This window comes from Peromyscus leucopus, chromosome 11 (genome assembly GCF_004664715.2).
Source record: "Peromyscus leucopus breed LL Stock chromosome 11, UCI_PerLeu_2.1, whole genome shotgun sequence".
Taxonomy (NCBI): Eukaryota; Metazoa; Chordata; class Mammalia; order Rodentia; family Cricetidae; genus Peromyscus; species Peromyscus leucopus.
Window position 1 is genome coordinate 46155631 of NC_051072.1, and position 24763 is coordinate 46180393.

At 45.7% G+C, this 24763-nt stretch overlaps 1 protein-coding gene across 11 annotated transcripts in view; it reads left to right on the plus strand.

Moving 5' to 3' along the window:
• Nucleotides 1-24763, plus strand: part of Mast4 (microtubule associated serine/threonine kinase family member 4) — a 591291-nt gene that overhangs the window by 552891 nt on the left and 13637 nt on the right. For 10 of the 11 annotated variants that reach the window (XM_037209461.1, XM_028884811.2, XM_028884812.2 and 7 more), the window contains 10 exons: nucleotides 74-206; nucleotides 996-1161; nucleotides 2985-3086; nucleotides 9620-9742; nucleotides 9935-10047; nucleotides 12171-12298; nucleotides 12727-12962; nucleotides 16718-16918; nucleotides 19398-19627; nucleotides 20488-20610. In XM_037209461.1, the coding sequence (XP_037065356.1) occupies nucleotides 74-206; nucleotides 996-1161; nucleotides 2985-3086; nucleotides 9620-9742; nucleotides 9935-10047; nucleotides 12171-12298; nucleotides 12727-12962; nucleotides 16718-16918; nucleotides 19398-19627; nucleotides 20488-20610 (1555 nt within the window). The remainder of the gene's footprint in view (nucleotides 1-73; nucleotides 207-995; nucleotides 1162-2984; nucleotides 3087-9619; nucleotides 9743-9934; nucleotides 10048-12170; nucleotides 12299-12726; nucleotides 12963-16717; nucleotides 16919-19397; nucleotides 19628-20487; nucleotides 20611-24763) is intronic. The other variant, XM_028884825.1, reaches the window with a different exon arrangement.

The window sequence follows — 24763 nt, forward strand, 5'->3', positions numbered from 1 at the left end:
GGGAAGAGGAAGACCTGAAACAGCAGCATTTGCTTTCAAGTGATTGTTGTGCTCTTTGTCCTTCTGTCCTTAGCCTGTTGGTCACCTCCATGGGGCACATAAAGCTGACCGACTTTGGGTTATCTAAGGTGGGACTGATGAGCATGACTACCAATCTCTATGAAGGTCATATTGAGAAGGATGCCCGAGAGTTCCTAGATAAACAGGTACGCTTGGAAGCTGCCCTCTCTGTGGAGAGATAGAAAGCTCACTGCAGCCAGTGAATTCCGAATCCACCTGCGTAGGCCAGCTCCACATTAGTGCTGGTGTTTGGATGTCTGTATCAGCCTTGCGTTTAATAAAGTGCAAACTGCTCCCATTTGTCTCCCAGGGCCTCTCTGAACTGTCCGCTCCCCTCACATTCCTCCCCTAGCATTAAGGTCTATTAGCAAGATGAACGGTCTAATTGCACACGCGTGAGAGGGTGAGAGAGACAAATGGAAAACTGTTTTTGTAAGGAGTTCAGGAGTCTCAATAGAGTACTCGTGAAACTCATGATGCATTGCACAATCTCAGCTGCTCAAATCCGAGCTATGGCCCATTTCCTTTTAAGCATGCCTCATTACCATGTTCCCACAATCTGTTCATTGTGAAGTTACTTAAGGTAAACCCATCTCAACTGGCATGCCTTCCTGATAGAGCCACAGTGAGAATCAGTTTGATTATATAAATAATTGAACTACCTTTAATAGTGGCAGATTAAACATGTACTATTATTTCTCAAAAAACTCTAGTTTTTAGTATTTCCATAAAGCTACACACAGGTTAGGTTTGCAATTTGAAACTAAGCATCATAAATGTAAGTTCTTTGTTATTCGAATGTCTTGAGGTCTCTGTCCATGTCTTTCCTGGTAGGTGAGCAGGTGTAGTTGAGGCAGAATAATGGGTTAGTCATTTTGTTCATTTTAATTCATGTCTAATACTCCAGCTATTCTAATATTGCAATTTCATTTTAGGTCTGTGGTACACCTGAATACATTGCCCCTGAGGTGATTCTGAGACAGGGCTATGGGAAGCCTGTGGATTGGTGGGCCATGGGCATTATCCTCTATGAATTTCTGGTTGGATGTGTGCCTTTCTTTGGGGACACCCCAGAAGAGCTATTTGGACAAGTCATCAGTGGTAAATATCATCCAGAGTTATCTTTAAGCCACTATTGGGAAACAGCTACTCAATGTAAATCTGTTGTGTGTCACTAAAATGTTAACCTTTATCAAACATTTGAGCCAACAAATTAAAAGAACTCACTTATCGTAACACGCAACTGACTCTCGCGCGTTCTCAAGAGAGTGATATGTGCTAAAATGGATCTGAGGAAGTTTTGTTAACATGGAATTTAGAAATGGGCTCGTGGTGTGTCCAACTTTCAATTGTCTACTTTTTCCAAAAGAAATTGGTATGGGATTTATAAATGCTTCATTGTTAGCTGGTCCTGCATTTTCATAATAGGAAAGTTGCACCAGGGAAGAAAAGGTTAATGTGGGTAACATTTACATAAATGGGGAACATGGCTAATGGCACAATGAAGAAATTAACAAAAATGTAATAAACCCTACAACAAATGTCTACCAAATAATAAATAATGAGAATGGGAAGGCAGCAAATTGAATCTGCAGATTGCTAATGCTTTCATTGGTAGTTGTGATGTGTAATGTTATTTCTATAGCAGCTGTTCATCTTTCATTTAAAATTCAATAACCTTTAGATCTCAACCTGCAAGCTGACCCTAACTATTGTCATGCAGCATGTGGCACACCTAAATGATAATTAAATAGGGGCCACTGCTCCCCTCCCTGCTGATGTTATAAATTCCCCCAATGCACAGATGACAGAAAAGGCTTCTCTACCTGAAAGGTTGTCAGGCCTCTCCAAAATCCCCGTCGGCCACCTCTGGTCCATCATGGACTGCACTTCTGCCAGCCTGCAATAGAAATAGGGGGAAATTTATGTCGCTCATGAAGAGCCACTAATCGTACTGTTATTTTTCTGACGTTGGCTCTGCAAGCCAGGCATATTTGTAAACTTTAACAAAGTAGGGTTGTGGAATTGCCTGCAGTGTCAGAGCCCTTTCTACAATATCTGAGCTGTTTATGGATTTATAACTAGGCTGTTTTCTGACAGACCAAGGCCCTGAATGGCAAGGGGAATCAACTCTTTAATTAACACAAGCAGCAAGGGCTGGCTTTGTTCGTGATGCCTCACGGCTCTGATGCATATTCATGTTGTATTTTCCAAATCAGATTTCAACTGCAGCAGAGGAAGCTAGAGGCAGGCACACATGAAAATAACTCATGTTTTTATTGCATTTCCATACGCACGAGCACGCATACCTATCTCCAGGCAAACTCTTTTAGAGCAAGAACGTTGTCTAATATCTTGGACAGATTTTAAATACTCCCATTACTACAATTTCCTTGGGTTTTTCTCTGCCTCAGCCTTAACATTTTGGACTTTACCTTTATCTCTAGAAATAATTACTTTTTATAAAATAGCCTTTTACTCCTTGGAGCTAAAGAACTGGGTGGCCAGGACCAAATTCTCTGTTTAGGCTAGTGAAAAAACTCTTACACTTGGATGGTCCCCAGTGGGTAGGCCCTTGACACGCAGCTGTTCAGTTTCTGTCTTGTTAAATCCTCCTAATGGGCAGAAGGAGTGACTTGTTAGGAGACATTTCTACCATTGGAAAAAGTGAATAATAGGTTCTATTTTGCTGAAATAGTCTAATCTTAAGCCTGAAGAAAACGGTGCTGTTTGTGCCTTGTAAAATAATACCGTCCAAACTTGGCCATGTAGAAGTCAACTGAAGATCTTAAAATGTAGGTTAGGTTTCCAGGATGGAGCCCAGGATTCTGCATTTCTAACAGTCCTCCTGGGGATGTCTGGGCTATGGGGAACTAGACTGCCCTTTGAGTAATAAAGCTATAGACAACTTTTCTTTCTTTCAGATGAAATCAACTGGCCTGAAAAGGATGAGGCCCCTCCTCCAGATGCCCAGGATCTGATTACCTTGCTTCTCAGGCAGAATCCACTGGAGAGGCTGGGAACAGGTTAGAGAGCATGTGTGTTGCTTTTGCCAATATACAAGAAATGATGTTCTCTGGAGCAGTCTGAGGCTTTTGCTAATGTTTTCTGTGTGGGCAACATCTGTTAGTTGATATAGGACATAGCTACAACACATTAGAGCAATATTCTTTGGTGTGTGTGTTTGGGGAGAGAGAGAGAGAGAGAGAGAGAGAGAGAGAGAGAGAGAGAGAGAGAGAGAGAGAGATTGATTTAAAATAACATATACACTAGAATGGGTAGGTCATGTTCGTTTTTTGTGTTTTGCAAAGCTGAAGCTCTTAATTTGTTTCAGTAAATGCATCACCAGGGCATGTGCCAATCTTCTCCTGAAAAACGTGCAACGTAAATAATTGGAAACAGAAAATCAGATATGTAGTGCTCTTTTGGGTTATGTATCCCATGAGGATTTGACCCAGCAGGCTTCTTTGTTATAGGTCCTCAGTTCTCCACCTGATGACTAGAAGTGAGGGCCTGAGGCTGAGCCATGCTGTCCCTATGGTGGTGCTCAGTACCATGACCCAAGGAAGGGGATTGAGTAAACCATTGCCTTGGAAGACAGGCAAGGTGGTCTGTTTGTTTCTTGCTGATATGGTCCCCCTAGCTTTACAGCCAGAAGTTACGTGCTTCCTCCCCTCCCCCCTCCCCCTCGATATTCTGGATAGACACACTTAGACAGATCACGGGATAGCATCAGGTCTGCCTACGTGAATTTGTCTTAGTGAGACAAAAATGTTAAATATAAATGCATATACTCTAGACAGTGACTAGTGGCTTTATCAGTGAAAATTGTTGGTTTGATGGGGTCATTTATTCCGGAGTTTCATTCTAGTCCATTGTAATAGAAATATCAGTAAAGACTGAAGCAATTATTTCCTCCCCCATTTTCCCCATGACAGTCATTTGTGATGATTCCAAATATGTCCCGTATTCTCCACTTGAGTCACAGATTCCTCTGGACCTGTTCTTGTTTACGTGTGGACTACTGAAGGCCAGGCCCAGTGGCACAAGCCTGTAATCACGGCATTTAGGATGTAGTGGCAAAAGGATCAGGAGATCAAGATCATCCTTGGCTACATGGTGCATTCAGGGCCAGCCTGGGCTACATGAGATCCTGTTTCATAAAAAAAAAAAAAAAGTACTCATTACATTACACTAGAGCTTTAGTGATAATACATTAAATCAGGGGCCAGAAAACTATGGCCTGTAGGCCAAATCTGTCCAGTTCCCTGTTTTTTTATAAATAATTTTTTTAAAGCAGAAACACAGCAATGTCTTTTCATGAGACATATCATCTGTGATTGCTTTCATGCTACAACACCAGAGCTGGGTAGTCATGACAAACTATATAGCCCATGTAGACTAAATATGGACTGTTCTGCCTGTTCCACAGAAATTTTGCAGACCCCTTGTTAGAGAACTCAGGAAGGCTTAAATCTGGACTGACCTTGGAAATAACTATTGAGCTGAGCTGTCTACTGGAGTCCCATGTCCCTTACTGCCCCTTTCAGGGAATGAGTGTGCTTTACCCTGGAAAGGCCTTGAAGATCTAGGTTGAGGGCACACACTGGGGCAAGATGGCTAACATCCAAATCCTGGCTGTGTGGCCAAGAGCGGGTTTTCTTCACTCATGCTCCCTCAAGGCACCATTGTGAGGGATGAGGATGTCACCCGGGAGTAATTCTTAGAGCCAGATGTCACGCTTCTAGTACTACATTCAGTCTTCCGCTTGTGGAGTCCCATACCTTCCTTTTGGGTAGGGGCCATGGCGTGGTGGTGGTGTGACTACCTTGGAACCCACTTTACTCCTTGATACGAGTTTATTTCTTCCCATCCTGTCTGCCTTTCGACTTGTCCAAACTGTCAAACAAACTCATTATTTCCCTCCTCCTGTGACCTGCCCTCGGATAGATCTGTGTTATGGTTCAAGAAATAAGAGTAGCTGTCAAAGAAATGGTGTCACGACTGCGTAGGGGGCAGATTCTTCAGGGGAGGTTTTGACTCGGTGTTGCCAACTGTGAGAACCAGCTGCTTTTCAAGGTTGCCCTGTGATAGCACAGATACCTATTTGGATTCCCCATTCAACTGACCCAGAAGAAGAGCTTCTATGAATTGACTGAAAAATGCATTTGAATGGGTACACCCCTCCAAAGGAGGCTCAACAGTCCCCTCCCCTGCAGTCCCCAAGGGCCAGTTTGGAGGTTTTCCACTTGATAGTCTGCCCTCTGCCTTCTCTAAGAATACTAGGATCTTTGATTAGACTTAACTTAACCAGACAGGCCAGAGACTGCGGCCAGCAGGTCCCTGCGTATATATCATATGCTGCAGGTTATCTCTCTGCACATTTTCTCATTGACTGCTACTGTCAGTCTCTGACAGTTTGAAGAGCAAATTCCCTAGGAGAAACCCAAAAGAGACATTTAAAGGTCCTACTCAAGCTCTCAGAACAGCCGAGAAGTGATTGCCAAACCGCCAGGGCTGATGTGATGGGTCCCAGTAGGGCCTTGAGAATGATGTTGCGGATCCTGCAGGCCTGCCATGCTGCTTCCAATGACAGCATCTTGTGTTCGACGAATATTTAGCAGGCAAAATAATGCACCGTGAAAATGTGTGGATGCACATTTGCCTGAGACACTGGAGAGGCCGAGGGGGAAAAAAAGGCTGTAAAGAGCATAATGAATGTTTAAGAAGCTTCCAGGAAAGAAGAGGAACTCGAGGGAGTGTTGGAGTGCCAAACTAGAAATTGTAGTGTAGGATCTTGTGCTGTGCTGGAACTATACATACTCTTGAACTTGGAGAGAGTTGAGTGGCAGCCTGGCTCGCTGGCTGACCTTAGAGCCGTTCAGATAGGACTGCCAACTGTAGATCAGCTGGGAGCTCTTAGGGCTGTCTCTTTCTTGTCATCAGCCTCAGTTTCCCAGTTCCCTAGGGTATGAAAATGGGCATATTGAACGTCTCAGGATTATCGCGGGGACTAAATACAATGATGTCCATGTCGGGGTCTAGTACATGGAACTAGCTGGTTACCAGGAGATCAAGACAGCCTCTTTCCCTCCATCTCCTTCCTTCCAGCGTGCATGAGCAATCTGCACGTAGTTCACAATGCCGGCCCCTATGCCTTTGCCAGTAGTTAAGCCCAGAGATCATCTCCCCGTGTTTATTCTCCCTTGATCTTTTCTTCTTCATCCTTCCACGAGTACACGAGAAACAGGACCTGCTGATAACTGCCTCTTGCTGGTAATGCAGAAAGGTAGCGTGAAGAAATTGGGGGCTACATCCTCTGTGGCTGTGACCCATTGGGGAAGACCCCCTTGTCATTGCCCAGAGAAAGGAAGCAGAGTTCTCCTCAGCTTGAGTTCCATAGAGAAGTAGATGGGGGCAGTATCATCTGGAAGTGCCATGTGAGTCAATGACCTTAGAAGAATTGCTTCTCCGGGTATAAATGCCCAGAATTTCAGAGCAGTGTTATGGACAGGGCTTCGTGAGCAGGAGCGGCTTTGATGGTTATGGTCATGGAGCCATGGCTGGGCTAAGCATCCCGGGATGCCTGTCATGGACCACTCATCGGGACTTGGCACTGGATCTCAGTATCAGCACCATGGAGAGGCAGTGGGATGGGGAAATGTGCAATCCCTTTCGGCCTTTGTGCTTTGCTCCTCCAAATAAAGGAACGCTAGAAGAAAAATGACCCCGATAGGTGTTTAAGAGGACATTCATTGGGAGCTGAAAGGGAAGCAGGGCTCAGTGGACTGGACTGGGATATGGGGGTGCCATAGAACGGGCTTGCCAACTGGCTCAGCTACCCAGCCTGGGCAGCAGTGGATGCATTTCACACTAGCAGGAGAAAGAATGAAGTGGGGAGCGACTAAAACATGGGGTCCCTGTGTAGAGGTGACACTGTGGCCCCGCGTCTGGGCCTGCGTGGTTTTAGGCAGACCTAGGTGCAGCCTTCTTATTCTTCTTGTCTGGAGGAACTAGCCCAGGCTAGCTCTGTTGCTTTTCTTTGGTTTCCCCATCTAAAACTGGGGTCGATAATGCCGACCCTCCCCAGGGGTATTTTCCGTGATTTGAGTAGACGAAACACAGTAACTACTACTGCACTGACAACATTACTGTCAGAACAAGATGTCACCTCAGGGGTCCCCACTGCAGGGGTCCCCACAGAAGCTCAGTGCCTAGATGGGCGTGGAACCCTCGCTGGCACTGAAGCCAAGAATTTCAGGGTAAGATAGCATGAAGCAAAGTTGGGGTTCACGAAGGAACGAACAGTGCCCACTCAAAGGCAGAACCAGGGTGCAGGCATTAAGAAAAAGGGATACAAGTGTTCTAACAATAGCTATGTGATTTTGTGGCTCAGCAAGTTACAGGCTCAAAGGCTATAATTTATAAGCAGATTCAAAAGATTAAGTAAAGTTCTAAAACTACGAGCTGGTTTGCTTATTTTTTTTTTCTATACGAATTACCTTTTATGAATAAAATTACAGGGTGGCTTATTAGAGGCATTATTTGGGTTTAGGGATGAGAAAGGAGTACAATAAGGTTCAAATCATAGGGTGCAAGTATTTAAGACATGCATTTGGGCCTTAAGCATGATTTGTTAGCTGCTATAACACTTTATTATTATTTTTTTCTCTTTTGAGCTATATCTGGCAAAGGGAGTATTTCTCTTTGCAGGGAGTCTTTAACAGAAATTTGGATTTTGTCAGTCAAATGGAAATTTTTTTACCCTCAGCCAGTAAGAAACATAAAGCAGATACTTGGGGTTGAGGGGACTCTCTTCCTTTCTCACACCTGCTTCGTTTTCCCTGTCTTTCTATCTACCTCAATACTCAGCACAAAAATGACCTGCAGATTATAGCAGGGAAGCCCCTGGTGCTGTGGTTTCTCAGTTTGGAATTGATCTGGAAGCTGAGAAAAGTACTTGCAGAGAATCTTGGAAGTGTCTCATCCACGTGCTTCGTAAAAAACAGTCGCTTGGCCCCTCTTGGCACGGTTTATCTTTTTTCCTTCCCCGCCATTCCAGTGTCTTCAGGACACCTGAAATGTGCACAGAGCAGTGTCTCTGGACCACAGATAGCATCCCTGCCCCAGCCAACGTCTTGCCTTTCCCATTCTGACCCTTTTGTACCCACAGGAGACGGGATGAGAGGCATGGGTGACAATCACTGAGAGAAGTGTCTACATCCTCCCCTAAAAGAAAGCTGGACAGAGGCAGATCAGACAGACTCTGTGCTGGTCTTTTTGTTTGTTTGTTTGTTTTTGTTTTTGTTTTTGTTTTGAGACAGGGTTTCTCTGTGTAGCTTTGCGCCTTTCCTGGAACTCACTCTTTAGACCAGGCTGGCCTTGAACTCACAGAGATCCACCTGGCTCTGGCTCTGCCTCCCGAGTGCTGGGATTAAAGGCGTGCACCACCACCGCCCAGCTGGTCTTTTGCTAGCTTTCTTCATGGTGCTTTTTCAGGCGCCTGTCTTTGTCCTCTCCCATCTATAGTATGTGTGCTGGGGTAGGGCAGGGTCCTGCCCTTACCATGTGACCCTCCTCTCTCTCTCTCTCTTTTTCCAATATTCAGGGTCTTTATTTAACTGTAACAGCAGCGGTTGGTGGGAATTTTTCCCTGGTTCCAAACACCTGCTAGCTTGGAAGGACAGAAGAAAACAAACTGGCCGTGGACTCCCACAGACTGTCTTAGGGGTGCATGGAACCTCCCACTAACCATTGCTGACAGTGAATGAAGGGAGGGGAGGGAGGGGAGAGCACACCAGGGGGACAAAGTGAAGGACCAAGGAAAGACCTTCTTCTCTTTTAATGGGATGCTGTAAATACATTTTTGAAGGGCCTTGCCCTTCAAAGCCACTGTCTAAAATCATCCAATAAATAAAAACCTCTCAACAAATTGCGCTGCCACAATTATCTGGAAAACAGAAGGCTCAACTTTAGCCATTGTGACTGATTTCTGTTAGCTAAATTATAAATCTGTCAGTTCCTTACTCAAAGATCCAAACCACAGAATCTAATTCCTACCTATGTTAATGAGCAATCCAATAAAACTGAAAAGCAACCATTATATAATATTTAGGAAAAATTCATCACTGTTAACCTTCTGTCCAGGAAAAAAAAAATCTTGCTGTAAGCACATTTTTGCACCTTGTTAGAATTTTCTGGGTCTGTAATGAGCCATTCTGCTTTGGGCCAACATGCATCCATGTCCCCAGGTTCAGTATAATGTGATTTTAAGTGGCCATGTCATTAACCTTTGAAAAATGGAAGAAGCTGTAGAAAACCTAACAGAGAAATGCTGTGCTCCAGCAACTGCTCTTAGCAAAATCAGATTTCCTGCTGATAAATTACAGGAATTTTTTCCCCCAAGTTTTGGTTGTCGAAGTGGGTGGGAAGTATGGATTCCATGGCTTCTTCGTTTCTCTGCTAATAAATGCTTTAAGTGCTTTGTAAGACTTGGGACTTCCTTTGGCTCTGAGGACGGCTCGGCCGCTCACGTCTGCCTTGCTTTGCTCCCTCCCAGGTGGTGCCTATGAAGTGAAGCAGCATCGGTTCTTCCGTTCCTTGGATTGGAACAGTTTGCTGAGACAGAAGGCAGAATTTATTCCCCAACTGGAATCGGAGGATGACACAAGTTATTTTGATAGTATGTGCATCATCTGACATCCTTTGGCCTTTACTCACTTTAAAAACATTTCATCTCCAACTTCGAGCTTGCCGATCCCATACCCACAGATTCTAGGAAGCACAGTGCTTTCCTCTAGATATACATAGTGAAGTTGTCCCTGTTAAAAACTGAACCTCTCTGAGTAACCCAGACCGTTACATTCCTCTGCAGCTCGGTCAGAGAAGTATCATCACATGGAAACGGAGGAGGAAGAGGACACCAACGATGAGGACTTCACTGTGGAGATACGGCAGTTTTCCTCCTGTTCACACAGGTTTTCAAAAGTAAGTGAGGCGGGCCATCAGCAGGCAGAATCTGGAAAGGTCTCCAGTAGCTGGTGTCCAGCCCCGCTGGACTGGACCAAGAAAACATCTACCCTCTGTGGGGTGTGAGGTCTCCAGCACTTAAAACTCCTGGTCAGTTTGGGCAAATGGCCTCATTTTCTTGAGGACCAGGAGTTTCTACCCTGTAGACATATCCGTTTGTCTCTGGAAATTAAGGCCCGACTTTGGGAGTTTGTTGTTACTGTTTGCTTCGTTTTGAGGCAAAGACTCGAAAAGACTGCCATCTTTTCATGATGGTTGTCACCTGATGGACGTGGTGACCGTGACAGGTGTCACCTGATGGACTTGCTTGCCTGCCCTAAGAGCTAGGCTGTGGAGGCCTCACCCCACTTCCCCTGTCATCTGAGAAAGAGCAGAGGCTTCGTTCGTGGTGTGGGGAGATCTCCCGCCATGTGACACCGAGCACAACACAGGGGTAAGGCTCAGCTCTAGGCATGAGCCAGGGCACCTGGAGACAGTTGACTGTGGGATGAGAAAGTATTGGGGGGCCGTAATTAATAAAGATTGTCAGTTACTTTGAAAAGGAAGCCACTCTAGAATTTTAGAAATGACAGAAGATAATATAATTGATTCTTAAGAAAATGCCTTTCTATAAATTCAGGTAAGATGTAAAAACAAACAAAACTGGTGTTTTCGGGTAGGGTGGGAGCCCAGGAAAGATGGAAATAAACCCAGGGGGCACCCTTCCTTCCTTCCTTCTGCTGTTTTCACTTGCTACACATTTGTGGTTGCCATGGCATTTCCCATGATTGTTATTTAGGAAGTCTATAGCAATTTGTGATTTTTAAAGTGCTCTGTACATTTTCCTAAGTGATTACCCAGAATGCATCTGCAAGTCAGCCGTTTACAGGAACAACATAGGGGTAGGGATTTCCCTGGGGACCTGTGGCGAGCGTGTCCTAAAGCAAGTGTAACTACCACTCGATGGGTACTTACAGTGTAACCCACCGTCCAGCCTCTCAGTTTGCTCACCTCAGCAGTTTGCTGCTTTACTTTGGAAGGTATTTTCTTTTCCCCGGCTCCCATCCTTTAACCTGATGCTTTTCTAACTCTACAGATCGTGGTAAGCCCAAGGCCCATTTCCAAGAGAACAGTGGATAGCTGTAGGGTAACAGTTGGGTGCGCTTGTCATACTGGGCTCTCCATACTCCCAGTTTCCTCCTGTGAGAGGGTGGAGATTCAGAAATGGACTAAAAGAGGCCAGTCTGCCTGAGCTCTGGCCTCCCGCACCAGCAGCTGCCTGACTGACTCACAGGCCAAGCCGCACGCCTGGTGGTGCCCTTTCTGCTTCCACAGAACCCCACCACTCCCAAGTACTGACAAGGCTGTCACTCACTCTTCTGCTCACACTCAATTTCAATTTGTTTTTCTCCTTTCTGCTCTGGACTGGTGGCCGTCAGATGCTTTTTGTCTTTGTTGTTTTCTCTTTCTGGTTACTTTTTGAACATGAAACCAGACTCTCTGATTTTTCTTTGCGGATGCAGAGTCCATGAGATATGGTGAAAATGGGGTTCTCTCTTGTGGCATGCGCACAGCGTTGCCAGGGTTCCCACATACATGTTTCCCCAGTTCACACTAATTGTATACTCAGGGTGGTGGTATTTTTTCCCGAGACTTGGACTCTTTCTGACAGGCTCTTTTTAGATGTGATTTGTAAGCAATGTGCTATGGATATTGCTCAGTAGGCTGAAAATATGTTGCTCTGATTGGTTGATAAATAAAGCTGTTTGGCCAATGGTGAGGCAGAATAGGGTTAGGCGGGACATTCTAACTAGAGAGGAGGAAGGAGAAAGGCAGGACAGAGGAGATGCTACCAGCTGCCACCCATGAGAAGCAAGATGTAAGGGTACTGGTAAGCCACAAGCCGTGTGGCAAAGTATAGATTTATAGAAATGGGTTATTTTAAGATGTAAGATCTAGCTCACAAGAAGCCTGAGCCATTAGGCCATTTAGCTTTAATTAATAATATAAGCCTCTGTGTGTTTATTTGGGTCTGAGCAGCTGCGGGCCCCGGGTGGGACTGGAGAAAACTCCAGCTACAGCAATGATCATTTGCCTCCCAGGTGTTCAGCAGTATAGACCGAATAACTCCGAATTCAGGAGAGGACAAAGAAGACACAGAGGACAAAACCAAAAGCACAACTCTGCCATCGACGGAGACGCTCAGCTGGAGCTCCGAATACTCAGAGGTGTACGTGAGATGCCTCCCCAGGGCCCTCATAAGCGGTGGCTGCTAATGTAGTGCACCCCAGACCCGCTTCCAGAGTTCTCAGTACAGTAGACCTCAGACTGCTGCTGAAAGCCTGTACTCCTCTTGTGTCCCCTGCTTGAGCTGACACCTGGTACCATACCGTCAGAACCATTGCCCTAGGCATGCACTGCTTTACCAGGTTTTTTGAGACAGGGTTTCTCTGTGTAGTTTTGGTGCCTGTCCTGGATCTCACTCTATAGATCAGGCTGGCCTCGAACTCACAGAGATCCACCTGGCTCTGCCTCCCGAGTGCTGGGATTAAAGGCGTGCGCCACCACCGCCGCCTGGCTCACCAGGTTTCCTCAAGCCTTTGCCCTTAATGGTTTCCCTGGGGGTGTATGTGTGACTTGTTCTTGTTTCTCATTAAGGCAACAGTTATCGACCTCCAACTCTTCAGACACTGAAAGCAACAGATGCAAGCTCAGTTCCGGCCTGCTTCCCAAACTGGCTATCTCAACAGAGGGAGAACACGATGACGCTGCCCCGTGCTCTGGAGACCCCAGAGAGGAGCCAGAAAAACCAGTCCTCCCCGCTGAGGAGTGTCCCCAGGAGGAGCCCGAGGTCACTACTCCGGCCAGCACCATCAGCAGTTCCACACTGTCCGGTAAGTGGTGGCCATGGCCGCTCTGCTCGGGGGCCATGCTGGGAAGTGGCCGTAAGCACGCTGAGTCCCAGGCCTTACCCAACCAGACCATCAGGGTGAGCGTCTCTCTCCTCCTAGCCTTCTCCCGTGGCCCCCCTTCTTTAGGGACAAGCTCCTAAGAACTCGGGTCCGCTGTCTCAGCTCTGCCCAGCCATGCAGCAGGCGGACTTGGCTTCAGCTGGACCTTGGGGGCACTTACACTGCCAGCTTCAGTGGGGTCGTCTGGTGGCAGGCCGAACCTGCCAAAGGAGCACAGCGTGTAGCACAAATCCGACTTAGAGTGAGGTCCATTGTCACACACACCAACCATCACAGTTCACTTTGAAAATGGCTCCAGTCACCTATAAGATGAAGTACGAAGCCAGCTTTGCCTCCAGCGCCGAGCTCCATGGGAGCGTCTTTGAGGGATTCAGATCCTGTTATTGGGTCGTGTTGTACCAGGCACACCTTGTTCTCCCAGTCCCTGGCCCCTAACCTCACTGACTATAGCAAAGTGCTTAGACTGTGGAGTTCACAGGACACCTGAGAGGGGAGTGAGACATCCCACTGTGTCTCCGCTGGTGTCGGATTGCATCTGAAACACCACCTCTGTGTGTAGTTGATGCTTCTCAGTCTCGGGCAAATGGAGTCAGACATCCCTGAAGCTTCTCTGCATGCTGGGGTGAAGTCCAGTGTCTGGGCTGCTCTCTGACAGCCCTTGTGTCCCTTTGTGGGAAATAAGCTTCCTGTCAACGGGAGCATTGTCTTCAGAAGCTTTTAAAACCCTTAATATCTCATTACCGCTTCCTGGCTCTTAACCGAGGAGGTGTTTTCCTTAAAGGACCAGACTTCAACTTAACTTCCCTCAAACATGCCACTTAGGTGCGTTTATGACATCATTTGGTTTATTAAGGCTGTAACAGCACATCCTTCTGCAAAGTAGGGTGGGTTTATACTTAAAAAAAAAAAAAAAGCAAGAGATGGCTTTGACTTACAGTTGCTGTAATAAACATTTTCATTATGCCATATTTAATATGCTATACTAATAAGCATAAATGATTCCAAGAGTTTCCATCAACATTTTTAAACTGAATGTTCATAGTGAAAGGTTTTTTTTTTTTTTTTTTTTTTTTTTTTTTTTTTTTTTTTTTTTTTTTTTTTTTTTTTTAAATCGTATTTCTAAAAATCTTTCAGGGAGATTTCAGTCTCCCTAAAATGGTTGGGTCTGTGGATCATACATGCTTATAGTTGACCTGAGAAACTAATACTGAGTTTTCTTTTTCTCTTTTTACACATCAATTCTGTTTCCATGCTGGGTAATCCCATGTAGTCTTAACTATGAAGCCAAGATATTATCATTGTAAAAATAGTACAGGTACATCTTATTATTCTAAGGTTCCTGGTCATACTTACCTTACTCTTCATATCAAATGTAGGGGCTCAGTATTTTATATTCCTGGTTATAGGGGTCTCTGTCTGGTTCTCTGTTGCCTCACCCTGAATGTGAAGTGTACTCGCCTCCATTTAAAAGTTCTTGTTTACCATATCTCAGTATCCCGAGCCTCCTCACGATCAGAAAGGTAGCAGGTGAAGGGGAGAGGAAGAGTAATGTCTAAGTACTTGATGGATTACTTTCATAATTAAAAATATCTGGTGAGGTCCTGCCATGCATTTTGATTAATAGTGTCAACCCACCTTTTCTCACCCTGTCTCCCCCATACACACACTAAAAATAATCAAAGACCTTGGGGGCTGCACAGAAGAGGAAGACGAGCGTTGATTTGCTTACAGCCAAGGGTAATTAAGGAACCTGAGAAGCGTGGCTGCAGTAAAATTAAATTTGTGGAATTTTATATTGCTCCACCATCAAAAAGAAGGAACCCTTGACATTTAGAGAACATTAAGGTGACATTACCTGCCATTGGCAGAAAGAGGCACTTGCTTATGCACAGCGCTGTAAAACGAGGTTGGGGAAGGAAGCGGGAGGGACGGGAGAAGGAGATAGTGTGCATCCATGCTGACATTTGGGAAAGCACACGTTGGTGTCTGTTTCGCTTTTCTCCTTGACTACATTGTTCTTGAACCCCGGAGAAGTCACGGTTGTGAAATGAGAGCCGCGATGCGCCCAACAAATTATTCATTGTGAGGAGAGGCAGCCCTTTGTTTGCGTTTTTACATGTCACTCCTCCCACCTGAACCCCCTCAGAAAGGAAGTGACTCACACGAAGCGCAGCTTCAGTGTAGAGGGGAGACGTTTCTGGCTGGTGAAACAGTTTTCATCAGGTCCTCCAAGCAACAGACCTCTTTGAGGGAGCAGGCTAGCTGCACTAGTAGATGAGAAGGTGTTGCCCAAGAAGGGAAAGGCTGTTGATATCTGCCTTAAGATTCCCATATTCCGTTGGCCCTAGCGGGTGTTATTGTAGAAGTCCAGGAAACTTTCCTGTTTGCACAGCACCGTGGATGGCCATGAAGCGTGCCGTAGCCACATCTGCCAGTTTCCCATGCTGGGCTTCCCCTTAGACAGACCCAAAAGGTGTATGCCCCTCCACAAACTCGGGCCAGACAAGAGCTGTGCAGTTGAGTGGGATGTGTGTCGTGTAGGCCAACTCTTTTCCACACAGAGAATCCTGTGTGGCCAGCATTTTAAGATGAGCTGGCTAGTCATTCAGAAAATCCTTTGCAATGGTATCACATACCATACATGCTTTATAGATCTGTGACAGTAGCATTAATGAGTTTGTGCACAGGAGGCCTAGAATATAGAATTTTATGTTGTATCTCAAAAGCATAGAATTTGAGATATTTATGAGATCTGGACAGAAAAAAAAAAGTATTATCAGTGATTTTTAAACCAGAAGATGTTTAGCTTGGTGAATAAAGAAAAGGAATACAGTCAGACTGCTCAGTTTGTCTCTGTGGGACGAATCACGTCTCTCTACCTGAGAATTCCCTTACGCTCAGCCTCTGTGATTATCCATCTCACCCCACTCCTACATGTTTCTATTCTTAGGGAAAGTCCTAATGTTTTAACTTAGAAGTAACCCCACTGTACATTAGGGGTTAGTACACTTACAGAGAAAGGCGTGTCTCAGAGGAGATGGAGGGGGATGTCCGGGGACCAGTACAAGTCACAATCTAGATTGAAAGCTGGGAAGACAGAGTTTGCTACTAAGGGATGTGGGGAATGGTCTCTTGTATCATGTCCTTTGAAACTTACAAGGAGCTTGGAGTGAAAACAGGCATGGAAGGAACTGATTCTTTCTGTGACTTACAGACCCGGGCCCATGTTATCTTGGGAAGTTGAGAGGAAGGGACACAGACATGGCCTACGGGGTGATTAAATGGTGTCCCTCTGTCCAGATGATTAGCAGCAGTCCTGATAATCACTAGTATCAGTCTGAGGGGGAGGTTGGTGGGTTTATGAGATGACCTCCTTGAAGGCCCAGGGGAGGACACTCTCCGGGGGTTCTGAAATGATAGATTGTAGGAAGTATTCTCCTGGTTAAATGCAATCATTAAGAACGTACCTAGCCGTGTACAGGAGACTGAAGCCTCATCCTCCAGAGCATCGTTCTCAGGCCCATTGCTTTTCACACTCAGCCTGGCACATTTGCCCAGGAGCCAGGGTGCAAGTACCCAGTGCTGGGCCGTCCTTTTCTCTCTCTGTTCCCATCTCCACCTCTCCTATCCTAACTTTCCCTGAATGTGTTTATTCCTTCTTCTTCTTCTTTGTACAGTTGGCAGTTTTTCAGAGCACTTGGATCAGATAAATGGGCGAAGCGAGTGTGTGGACAGTACAGATAACACCTCAAAGCCATCCAGTGAACCCACCTCTCACATGGCTCGGCAGCGATTAGAAAGCACAGAGAAAAAGAAAATGTCGGGCAAAGTCACAAAGTCGCTCTCTGCCAGTGCTCTGTCCCTCATGATCCCAGGAGGTAGAGAGACATCAACTCGCATGAGACTGTGTGATTTGTGCATGCGCTCCTCTCCCTCCTCCCCCCAGCCCGGAATGCTGATTGAAATGCAAGATTGCATGAGGCAATCACGGGTGGGACTGCAGGACAGTTCTCCAGGGCCTTTGCCTAACACGCCGTGAATTTCCCCTCCAGGACCTCGGGGCACCCAGAGAGCATGTGCATGTCTGTCTCAGTTTCCGTTCTGTTTCTGTGGATGAGACGAGAGCTGTTTCCTTCCCACGAAGGCAGATTTCATTTGTTTTTCTTAAAGCCCCTTTCCTCCCCCACCAGCTAAATAATGAATTTCCCTCCCTGGGATAGCTCTTCTGTAGACCGCATACTGTGTGTGTACTTTCCAGAGCTGTCTACAGCTCAGGTGTTGGAAAGCTAGGTGTGCTTTACATCATCTAATTAATGAGGAAACAGACACAGAATAGAAACTTCACGTTTCTGGAGATGGCAGAGAATTTCTTCACAGGAAGCACTAAAATAAGATGTTTCCCCAATCTTGTGGACTGAGCTTTGCTTTGTCCAGCTAGTAGGCAAATTAATCTCTGCCCTGTTTTGGGAAACCAAACCGGACTTAACTGTGGTTTTGGTGGATTGTGGTGTTTTTCTATGACTCGGTTTTGCATCTACTGATGAGTAAGTCTGGCATAGATGAAATATACAGTGATGGTCATGCCATCACTCTGTGAGAGAGATTGTAGACCTGGCACCTGAATCCTTTTATAGGTGATATGCATTGGGAATAATACAAACTAGGTGTCCAAGAGATTACTTTTTTACATTTCATATTTGTACAAAAATGGATATAAACAAATGTTCTTAAAAGCATAGTGCAAATTCCTTTGCTAGGAAACATTCCAATGAGCCCAATAGGGCACGCCGATCTCTGTTGTCAGTCTGGCCAGGCATATTTCAAATGTGGCCCCACTGTCCATGTGCCACAAGGAAGGGCAGCTCACTGCAGTCTAGTCCATCTGGACAAGCAGGTGACGTAGCCTGCACGTTGGAAAAAGAGGGAAGTAACACTATTTGTAGAGAAAAGGAAGACCACCATGTAGTTAAGAAGAGGGGTCCTGGCCTTCCCACAGTTTGAGTCTTGAGTGTCTGCTCTGTTCTCCACTCACCTATCATGAAGGTCCCCATCCACCAATGACCTCTTTTTATCTGGCCTTTGGATTAGACAGACAAGTATCAGTAAAGAGACTCTATGTGGCAAATGAAGTCAGAGTCAAAGGACAAACACTTGCAGTAATACACTTAGCTTTACTCTTGTTTGGACTTAGAGCACATCGACTGTGCACCTTACTGGGACCACATTAGGTCTTGCCATGTCCCTCTGAGTCTCCAGCAGCACCTTGTTGCCTTGTTCTAACCAAGTTCACATTTAACCTCAGCACGCTCTGTAGATGACTATGTCTTCTCAGAACACACACACACACTTCCATGACTAGTTAAGATCCATATACATTCACATAGAACAGTGAGCTTGCATTGTATTTGCTCTGGCTGCTATAATACCTTATGTTCAGATAAGTTATAGAGAGTAGAATCTATTGTTCATGGCTGTACAGGCAGAAATGCCCAGTCAAGGCCTCTGGTGTCTTATTTCACATACATGGCATCTCCTAAAGGCTCTCAGGCCTCTTCCAGAAACATACTAACCCCATCACCAGAAGCAGAGTCCTCATGATCTAATTATTTTCCAAATACCATTACCTTGGGGGTTAGGTTTCAGTTTCTGAGTCTTGGAGAATAGAAATACTCAAAAACAGAGGTTTGCTTCTGAAATGGAGTAGAGATGGCATTTGGGGATATGAGCTGATTTGCTCTCAGCATGTATCTGGCCTTCCTTATCCTTGAAGAGACACTATTCTTTGAAGCTGCTGTGTAAAGGGGAGCACTTGTAACCACAGTCATTCTCTTATGGCTAAGTTTCTCAATGGAAATGTGTTAATAAGTACTAGCTCAGTAACATTGCAAAAAGCAGCTGGTAATTGATCCTTGTTTCCTGCCATGTGTATTTAGAGAATCACGTTAGATTGTTTAGTATAAGATTTGGAGAAGAGTACATCTCATTGTACAACACATAGTCTGCTCTTGTGAAGATACACTATAAATTCATGCATCTATAAATGATTTATTTCACTGAAATAATTTAAAGACACCACAACCAGCAAACTCTGTGTAGAAAAACCAAAAATTCTCACTTTTAGAGTATTGATTGAAACATTAAACAAGAAAAACCCTGTTGATGTTCCCTCAGTAGGCTTGAGTCTCACATCCAAGCTAGTTACCGATACAAGCTTTTTTGATATGCATTGTTCTTTTCCCATTAAAAACAAGGGATTTGTTTCAGGATCGCTCTTTGTTCTCCTGAGTGTGGTGGGGCTCCCCATGGGGAGGGTGGCTGTGCCCTGGATGCCCTTTGACGCTGGCTTCTTTGTGGCAGATATGTTTGCTGTGTCTCCATTGGGAAGTCCAATGTCCCCACACTCCCTGTCCTCCGACCCCTCCTCCTCACGGGATTCCTCTCCCAGCCGAGACTCTTCAGCAGCCTCTGCCAGCCCCCACCAGCCCATTGTGATCCACAGTTCAGGGAAGAACTATGGATTTACCATCCGCGCCATCCGTGTGTACGTGGGAGACAGCGACATCTACACCGTGCACCACATCGTCTGGGTGAGAGCAAAGCTTCGTTCTTGCCAGTTTGCCTTTCCAACCGGGCCTAGAGTGTGCAACTATTGACCAAAGCATAGTGGATGCTGACGTGTTTCCTGTTTCTGTGGCCTGTGGGACCCATTGTCTTTTCCTTTTAGCATTCTTTTCTCTATTTCTATCTTTTCTTTTTCTTTCTTTTTGCCTTTTCAAGACAAGATTCCTTTGTGTAACAGCCCTGGATGTCCTGGAACTCACTCTGTAGACCAGGCTGGCCTCGAACTCACAGTGCTGGGATTAAAGTTGTGCACCACCACCACCCGGCTCTTTTCTTTATTTCTGTGGTAGAATTAGGAATGTCCCCAACTAGTCAATTTTGCTAACTCTGCCCACTTTCTGTGATTGCCTGCCTGCCTATTCTTATGTACCAATCTGGTGAACATAAAAACAATCTTCTTCATATCCCTTTATTGTCCTTTTAAAAAGGGGGTTTATTCTATTTTTAATTACATGTATGTCTGAGTGCAAATGCCCACAGAGGCCAGAGGCACTTGTGAACCATCTACCATGGGTTCTGGGAGAACTGAATTCAGATCCCCTCCAAGTGTGGTACCCTTAACTGTGGGGCTATCTCTCCAGCCCCTGTCCTTTACATTTCTTTTTTTCTTTTCTTTTCTTTTTTCTAGCTTTGTTTTCCAAAATATCACATTCTTGCTCACATGGGAGTTATCCTGTTTTAGAACAGTATTGGAACAGGGGCCATGCCTTTTTGAATTCCTGTTAGGAGCGTGGGATCATTCACAAGGTGACAGACTATCCTGACAGAAGAAACAGTAGTTGTCGTGTGTTTGCTCACAAATATGCACTCTCCTCTTGGACTGTAGAATGTAGAAGAAGGGAGTCCGGCCTGCCACGCGGGACTAAAGGCTGGGGATCTGATCACACACATCAACGGAGAGCCGGTCCATGGACTCGTCCACACCGAAGTCATCGAGCTGCTGTTGAAGGTACCGTTTTTCCTGTGTCCTGGTCATGGAGAGGCTGTAGGTAACCCCCGGGAATCGGCACCGTGAGGTCAGGTTCTCTGTGGCATGGCCCTGCTGTCAGTGTCACCAGTGGAAGCGACGAAGTACCCGGAAGTCCGATAGGAGCCAAAGCCGTTATGAGCTCTCTGGTTTCATGCTGTGAAAAGGTGCCCTTGAACCTGCACTCTGAGTACCTCTCTTTGCTTCTCACTACCCGTCTTTCCAGTCTTACACGAATTCTCTTTGTTTATGGTCACCGAGGAGATTCCATGGGGGACCCACCCGTCCTGAGGGTGAACCTCAGAAGGTGTTAGTCTGGTACAGGAGGAAATGGTGCTGTCTGACCGGGAAGGCAGCTCTGAAGGTTTTGTTTAGGAGCTGGCACTCCTTTTAAAGACAGAACTTTCGATGTATTTACATGCGCTCTAAATGATAAGTAGAAGAATGGCCCTAGCAGTTTCGAGGCTCTTCCCCGTCTCATGCACATGTCTAAGTTCAGTTTCCGTGGGGGTCAGTTCTTAACGTAAAAGGAGCATCGAATGGAGCCTGTGGCATCAGGTCCCAGAGAGCAGGAATAGAAACAGAGAGTGGTGTGCACATTCATCCTCCGCAGCGGTCTTCTGAGAGTCTTGATTCGTGACCCGCTAACTCCGGAATGCAAAGTCAAAGATATAAAATTAGCTGAACTTGAATTTGATTTTTAAATTTGCTCAGGAAAAGGCTGCTTTATCTGAGATGAGAATCATAGTCCCTTCCTTACACATTTTTTGGGGGGCAACCTCATACTTTGTGACCAGCCGGAGAGATTTGAGCGTCAAAAAACCCATTAGGGACATAGAGGATGAATATGTACAACTGTAAACCCCTATGCGTGGTTTAAATAACATTTGAGGCCTCATAAATATTGTTGATACAGGGACGAAGGGATGTTCTTTGCTCTCAGAGAGTACAAGACATGTATATGAGAAAAACAACTGAATTATCCCAGGCTGGGGCGTAGAGAGGAGCATTGTGATTCTGGAGAGAACATTCTAGGAGTGAGGAGAGGCGTGCCAGGGGAGAAACACTGATGTGGACCGTGAAGGCAGAAGAGTGGGTGTGCAAGACTTTCACAGACAGACGCATTCAATGCCTTCCCTCCTCCTCCCTTCCCTGTCAGCCGGCTCCAGGCTCCAGAAGCAATAGTCTCTGCATCCTAAGGTCCAGGGCGAGCTAGTAGATAGAGGTCTGTTAGTGCTCTTGCTTAACCCGCGGTACTAATTAAAAAATTGGCCTTGGGTGTAGGGGTCAGTAAGTTTATAGTTAAAAGGAGGATGCTGCGGTTCATTTTATGTCCAAACGTGCCCACGGGAAGACAGGACCACATAGCTACTTCTGGTCCAAGTATTTCAGTTCGATGCAACAATCCATCCTTTTAAGTTCTCCAGTCAGGGCAGGATAACATTCCCAGTTAAGTCCCACGGAACTGCTGACTTCGAGATCCGGGTTGTGCAAGCCACCTGAAGCTGTCTTGGACCACCTAGGACACAGGCAAGAGGAAGCACGGGTCTCAGTAGTCTCTTCACCCACAGTCTTTGATCCTGTGGTCCCATCTTGTGATGAGAGCCTGGAATGACGGTCAAGCGTTTGTCTCCTAGATCCAGAGTATGAGTCTTTCAGTTTTGTGGAGACTGTTGAGAGCGGCCGATGAAGCAGCTTACTACCTCCAGGGTTCTTTGGCCCTGGAGAATAATTCTCTCAGTTGCCATCCCATCCAATGGGTGCCTGAGAGCAGTGATTTTTTTTTTTTTAAGCAAAAGGAATTTAAATTAGTTTGCTTTCCTATTGCTGTGATAAAGACCATGATCAAAAGCTACTTGGGGGTGAAAGGGTTTCTTTCAGCTTAGAGAGCTTACAGTCCATCGTGAGGAGATGTAAAGGCAGGAACCTGGAAGCAGGGCCTGCAGCTGAGGCCCCGGAGGAACACTGCTCACTGACTTGCACTTCAGGGCTTCCTTGGCCTTCATTTGTTTATACCCCAAGACCCTCTGCCCACGGGGGGTACTGCCCCACCAGGTTCTGCTCCCCATCATCATTCAGTGACCAAGAAAATCTCCCACACACCAATCTGATGGGGGCATTTCCTCAGTTGAGGGTTCCTCTTCTTAGATTGCCCTAGTTTTTGTCAAATTGATAAGGAGACAAATCAACCAGCATATAATAAACACACAAATATACACACCTTGCATTCTTCATAACAGTAGTATGCTATGTGCAAAATAACTTTTTTTTTTCAGAGAGAAGGTACCAAGTCTTTATTAGAAACCTGCCTGCCCACCTCCCTTACTGTAGATGGTAGATACACTCTGTGTCAGGGTAGGCTGGCAGATTCAGCTGGTACTTCTTTTCTAGAGCAGGTGGTACAAAACGACCCCCCAGGTAATGATATCGTCCAGTAAACTGGGCTGCAGACTTCTGGGGTGCTGTCAGTGAGATGAGTAAGTCTGGTTGGATTCCTCCCGGGTTTCCCTTCTCTATATCCCATCCTGAGGGAATGCCGATGTTACCAGTGGGCACGGTAAGTCCACTCAGGACGCTCAGAATGCTGTGTTTATTTCACAGCATACAGATGTTTATGGAAGAAGAAAAAAATAAGCTGAATTGATTTTGTATCTTAAGATGATTCTGAATTTCCAAATCTCTCTTCTTGCTTCTGTGAAATTGGATATGTAGCCCCTCCACCAAAGGATTTTGGAAATGTCTTTACCAAATCAGCTGGTCCCCTGTGTGAAATTTTACCTCACCTAGTGTCTGTGGTCACCTTCTGTAACCTACAGCTCCATCACTGGGTACAGTCACTGTGGACCACTGAAGGAACGCAAGCATGCTGGAGTGTACCATGCCTTGGCATCCTCTGAAGCCATAGCATGCTCTGTCACCCATCCAGGCAGTAGAGCCTGCCTCTGTTCATAAAGGAAGCACTCAAGAGCAGTAACTAGTGTAATGAAACAAAGAGGATACAAGGGATTTAATTACCGTCCCAGTGAACTGTGTAATCATGCAGCTTTCTTCCAAATTTAACCAGCAATTCTTGAACAAAGAGCGTGAAGTGACTAGTCTCGGCAGTGGGCTTCAACGGGCAATGGCTGGCTTCACGTCAGGGTGGCAGCTCTGTTGGATTCTTGGCTGCCATTTCCATGATCCTTTATACGTACTAAGTATTTACAGCATCTTGTGGCAGCCTTATGGAAAGATCACTCATAGGGCTGTGTAGAATCACAAGAACTATGTATATTTTTGCAGAGGACACAGAAAGCATTTTCTACATTCCACCGCGGCACGTTTGGTCTCATTTTCTCTTACAGGTTCAAAGGAGACCTACTGTGGAAGCTCCAGCGTACATGTATGGGGGAGGCTGGTCCAACAGCCATCAGCAGAGTAGACTGATGGGGTAGGATAGGTGGATGATCATGGCCTCTGCTCAGTTCCCTTTTACCTCCCCTTCCAGAAGAGCTCGATCACAGGATAGCTTCAATCTTTCTGGAAGAAGGTCATGGTCTTGCTTTACCCTCCAGTCATAGATGGAGACCACACTGTCCTAGTTCCAGCCCTTGCTCAAAGGATAACATGTCAGGCTTACCCTCTGCAATTAGGAAACGTGGCATTCGGCCAGATTGCTTTGTTTAAATTCCTGATGCATCGGAGAATCTCTAGGTAGGCCTTGCCACCATGTGGTTCAGTAACTTCCTTTCCAGGAACTCTAGGGAGCTCCTCAATTATGGAGTCTGGACAACCAAATAGCATGACCATCATCCTCCCGTATTTGTTAAGACGCTGATAGATCCAGAGCTTTGGGCTAAAGAATGAGTCATGTGAAAACAGAAGCAACACAGGAAAATAGGTAACAGGGAGCTGAGGTTATAGTTCAGTTGGTAAAGTACTTCCCTTGGGAGCATGGGGACTCGAGTTTGAGCCTCTAGAACAGTGGTTCTCAACCTCCCCTAATGATGCCACTCTCCGACCATAAAATTATTCCGTTGCCACTCCATAACTGGAATTTTGCTACTGTTAGGAATATGAATGTAACTATCTGATATGCAAGGTATCTGTGACCCCCAAATGGGTCACGACCCACAGGTTGAGAACCATTGATCTG